At 30.1% G+C, this 5,014-nt stretch overlaps 1 protein-coding gene across 2 annotated transcripts; it reads left to right on the forward strand.

Moving 5' to 3' along the window:
* Positions 1 to 1,740: 1,740 nt before the first annotated feature.
* On the forward strand, positions 1,741 to 3,424 carry LOC111376170. 2 transcript variants are annotated; one of them, XM_022999114.1, is made up of 4 exons: positions 1,741 to 1,886; positions 2,083 to 2,212; positions 2,306 to 2,330; positions 2,623 to 3,424. In XM_022999114.1, the coding sequence occupies exons 2-4, from the start codon at positions 2,196 to 2,198 to the stop codon at positions 2,950 to 2,952; spliced, it is 372 nt and encodes a 123-aa protein (XP_022854882.1). In that variant the 5' UTR covers positions 1,741 to 1,886; positions 2,083 to 2,195; the 3' UTR covers positions 2,953 to 3,424. The 2 variants fall into 2 exon arrangements, 1 of the variants encoding a protein (XP_022854882.1); XR_002699421.1 differs by having other exon boundaries at positions 1,753 to 1,886; positions 2,306 to 2,358; positions 2,623 to 2,831.
* The last annotated feature ends 1,590 nt before the right edge of the window (positions 3,425 to 5,014 follow it).

Here is a 5,014-nt window from a genome sequence, read left to right on the forward strand (position 1 = left end):
GTCGCTAAATTTTTGTAATTTAATTTTCAAAATTTATATGTTCATCTCACAAATAATCAATTAATGTATTTTGAAATGCAATGTGAGTTTCTTTGAATTCCTGAAAATGTCGATTCTCGTCTTCAACAAACTCAACTTCTGGCCTTGACGCTTCCGTCCATTCTTGAACTAGTGCATCAATGTTACGTTCGTCATCGATAATCATGTTATGCATTATTATGCATGTAGTCATGATATCATCTAATACTCGTTTTGTTTGGAAATTATTTTAGCGATATTGGAGGATCTAGAAGTGATCTTCCAGATTATTAAACTATGCACTTTTTTATGTATCCTTTTTTTAAAAATAAATTTAGATTATCGTATGTATGTCGCTATTTAATTTATTTCGTGTTAACTTTAATAAATAATCATGTTTGATGTATTTTAAATTGTTTTCATTTTTTAATTAATTTATTAATTATTATGTCTTATATTTAAAATTTATTTTAAATAAAAAAAAATAATAATATTTTATTATATTAAAAAATATATAGCACAAATGACATAAATACCTTCAAAAAATTTATTTGAAAAATGTTAAATAAGGATAAAAGGGACATTTTACACTTTGGTGCAAAGTTTGGCGTTGGATTGGAGCAACTTTGCACCAAAAAATGGTGCAATGATGTCATGGTTGGAGATGCCCTAAGAGCTGGATTTCTTTTCGCATGCTATCTTTGTTTGTGAAAGAGGAATTTTTGAAGCCCCTTAATTTTATAATTTTGTGCTGTAAACTCATTATTCATGCTTTGGAATTAAGCCCTTGTTTGGTGTTCATTATTTTTAAAATACATTTTTTTTATAAATTTTGAATCACAATTTTTTAATAAATAATATTATGTGTAAATCTAAATTTTTTTCCTTATTTTTGAACAACACAATCTCCATCAAATCACTGTTCTAGCCCCTATTTGAGCCTAATTCTTTGAAAAAATATATATATATTTTTAAATAGTGTTTTGATATCATTTTAATCACACATTATTCAATAAAATAATATTACACGTAAATCTAAACTTTTTTCTTATCTTTTAATCATACATTTCACATTAATATACTATTCAAAAATTTATTCTTTTGAAAAGAATGGGTTCAAATAAGGGCTTAAAATGCATTTTTGGGAAAAAAAAAAAAAGAAAAAAAAAAAAAAAAAAAAAGGCAAAAAAAAAAGAAAAAAAAAAAAAAGAAAGAAGGCTCAAACAGGATCAACAACCGTTATTACATATAGATTGATTGTGATTATTTCAACGGCAATAATTATTTCTCTTTTTGGCACTTTGTAAGTGATGATTAATTATTTTATCTTAACGCAAAATCCCATTTGTAGTTTTTGATAGAGTTGGACAAAATTTTCAAATCAAACCGATCGAATCGAACCCGACGGTTCTTCTTAAGTTAAATAACTGAACGGGTACGGGGTATCCGAATCGAGAATCGAGGGGTATGGTTCGATTCTTGATTCTAGACCAAGAACCGAAAAATTGAATTTTCCTAATTTTTTAATTTTTTTATATTGAATAAATCAAATTATTTTAATTTTTTCTAAATCTAATTTTTTGGCCCAATTTTTTGTTTCATTTTTAATTTTTTTTTTTTTTTTTAGCCCAACATCAAGCATTCAAGCCTATTTTATTCTTCTATTTTTGGCCCAACTCTAAATCTCTAATGTCTAACCCACTAAATCCAAGTATCCAACCCTAAATAAACTACATAGTTCATATGAAATTGAAAACCTATACATCCACAGGCCAAAATCGAAGCCGCCCCGTTCGGCCCCCGTCGAAGCGGTGAACTCCGAAAGCTCATCGAAGCTAAAACCTCCGACCATAGACCATTCGAACAAGGTAGGAAGTATTCTTCCCTATATTCACCAGGGTTTATACAGTTGTTCGTTCCAGTAAATCCTTAATTTAATATCTGGTTTCATTATCTTTTTCCCTTTTTAATTTTTTGATAAAATTTTAAAGTTTTATTACAATGTTGTCTTTAGAGAAGAGCAGCAGAAGCGAATTATTGACTACATTTCTTTTCTTTTTCCAGGCAGGCAAATAAAGAGTCGTCTTTTAAGATGATAGAAGAGTTCAGATAAATAATGAGAAATCGGTGGTTTAGTCTTACATGTGCAACAAGATAGCATTATTGTAGGAAGATTCATGACTGCCTCCTATCGGTTAGCAAATTCTCGTAAACATGTGCATATGATGTAAATTCTTCATCTATTACATGTTGGAACCTTTCACAATTTTTTATAATCTTTTTGTAGATTCAACGGGTTTCTGAATTTCGAGGTTAATCAACGGGTTTCTGAATTTCGAGGTTAAGTATTAATTGATTTTTATCTTGGTTTTTTTTTATTATGTTGTATGAAACGAGTATTCACTTTTCAAGAATCAAGAAAGGTAATAAAAGGGACAACTTTCAGGAGTGATAAAGTTATAACATGATTAAGTTAATTATTTTGAACCAAAAATTCATAGTAATTCACAAACTTGCTAAAGGTGAGGGAGATTCTGGAGTGATAAAGTTATACAATTTGACTCTGCCATTTGATGATTTTTTTTTTCCATATTGTTTGTGCAGGATTTAATCAAGTTTCTCATTAAAGTGATACCAGTTTTGGATGCTCAAATGGGAGACCAAAAACAACCTAATGAGAGGTCGGAAATATGGAATCATTTCACTAGGATACTTGATCGAGAAAGAGCAAAATGTAATTATTGTTGGAGAACTTTTAAGGCTGATACTAATAATGAAACTTCTAGCATGTGGAAACATTTAAAAATTTGTTATGCATATAAGAGCACCAGGGTTGATGACAACCAACAACACTCACTCGAGAAAATAATGATGGGGGTATTATGGCTATGGTGTTTAATAATGAAAAATGTAGAAAAAAATTGGTTAAGATGATTATTATTGATGAATTGACTTTTTTTTTTTTTTGTGGAAGATGTGGGTTTTAAGGAATTTGTTCATCAACTTTGTCCTAGATTTGAGGTTCCTTGTCGAAGAATGATTGCTAAAGATGTGCTACATCTCTACCATGAGACAAATGAATTATTGAGGATTAAATTTATTAATGATAGGCAAAGGATCTCGCTAACCACTAAATGTTGGACATCAATTCTATGGTAGTCATAGCACATCTTATTGATAGAAGTTGAAAACTGCATAAGAGGATATTGACTTTTTTAGTTGTTCCAAGTCACAAAGGGGAGACAATTAGGAAGCTTATTGAAAATTGTTTGCTTAATTGGGGAATAGAGCGTGTGGATACCATTACTGTAGACAATGCAAGCAAAATTGATACAGTGATCATTTAAAAAACAAGTTGAAGAATTGGAAACTTGATGATACTATGATTTTAGGTAGCTCTTATTTACATATACGTTGTTCAGCATACATACTCAATTTGATTGTTGAAGAAGGGTTGAAAGAGTTTAATCCATCTATAGAAAGTAGTCGCTATGCGATCAAATATTTTCGATCATCTCCTTCCCGGTTGATGAAATTTAAGTGATGTATTGAAAGGAAAAAGATTGCATGCAAAAAACTTGCTGTTTTAAATGTTTCTACTAGATATAATTCAACATTCTTAATGTTCAATAGTGCATTGAATTTTGAAAAAGCTTTTTATAAATGGAGGAAGAGGATGAATTTTATTATAAATATTTTGACGAGAATGAAGGTGGAAAAGAAAAAGAGGGGCCACCTACAAGTTATGATTGGGAGAAAGCTAGAAAATTTTCCAAGTTTCTAAGAACCTTTTATGATGTCACATTAAAGTTTAGTGCTTTATTGAGTGTTACTTCCAATATTAACTTCCAAGAAGTTTGTAAAATTGAGCAAATTTTGACCAAAAAAAAAAAAAAATGGGTGACAAGCAAGACTATTTGCTAAGTAACCTAGCAAATAACATGAAGATTAAGTTTGACAAGTATCGGGGTAATGTTGATAAAATGAACAAGATTGTAGCAATTGTGCTTGATCCTAGGTATAAGTTGGAGTTTGTTGTACATTGTATTAGTATCTTGCATGACTCCATTAAGGTTGAAGTCACAAAAACTAAAGTCATGAAAACATTGTATGCTTTATATAATCAGTATGAGGGATGTCATCGTTCAAAGAATGTAGCTAGTGGAAGTGGAAGTGGTGGCAATGAATATAATGATAGAGTCACTTTGTTGGAGAGTTCAGATGATGATGATGGTTGGCATGATTGTAATTTTGATTTTGGGTACAAGAAAATGAAAATTAGCAAAAGGGATTTTTCTGGAAAAGATGAGGTACAACGATATCTAATGGAACCTACTAAGACGCTAATGATGAAAACTTTAACATTTTTAAATGGTAGAAGATAAACAGTTCAATGTTAGAATTTTTATTTAAGGTTGCAATGGATGTTCTTGCCATTCCTGTATCTACTGTGGCTTCTGATCCGACATTTAGTATTGGAGGGCGCATTCTTGATCCATTTAGGAGTTATTTAACTCTTAAAACAGTAGAGGCCTTGATTTGTATACGAAACTGGCTAATGGAAGAATTTAGGCTTTTGAAAGTTTTCGAAAATAGAGTTTGCATTAAAAAGACAGAGTTTTATGAGGGCATTGAGACAGGTAATAAAATATATGTTTTATTTTTCTTATTAAATTTTATTAGTTGAACAATTTTTAGTTCATTTATATGTGTTAATTGTGTTTTTTCAATTTTTTCTATAGAGTTTCTTCGTACGGAATCGAACCGAACCAAATGGAACTGAACTTGAACGGTTTCATAATTAAATTTGGACCCGACAGTTCCAATTACTAAGTACCCAAAAATTTTAGGTCGGGTCTGATTTTGTTCTTAAGGGAATCGAATCGAACCATATCCAGCCCTAGTTTTTGATTAAAATGTTCAAGAAAATTATGAGATATTTAACATGGAGATAAATGTTAACAATTTAAACTATGTTTGTTGATCTTATGGATTG

This window comes from Olea europaea, chromosome 2 (genome assembly GCF_002742605.1).
Source record: "Olea europaea var. sylvestris chromosome 2, O_europaea_v1, whole genome shotgun sequence".
In the NCBI taxonomy this organism is placed as follows: Eukaryota; Viridiplantae; Streptophyta; class Magnoliopsida; order Lamiales; family Oleaceae; genus Olea; species Olea europaea.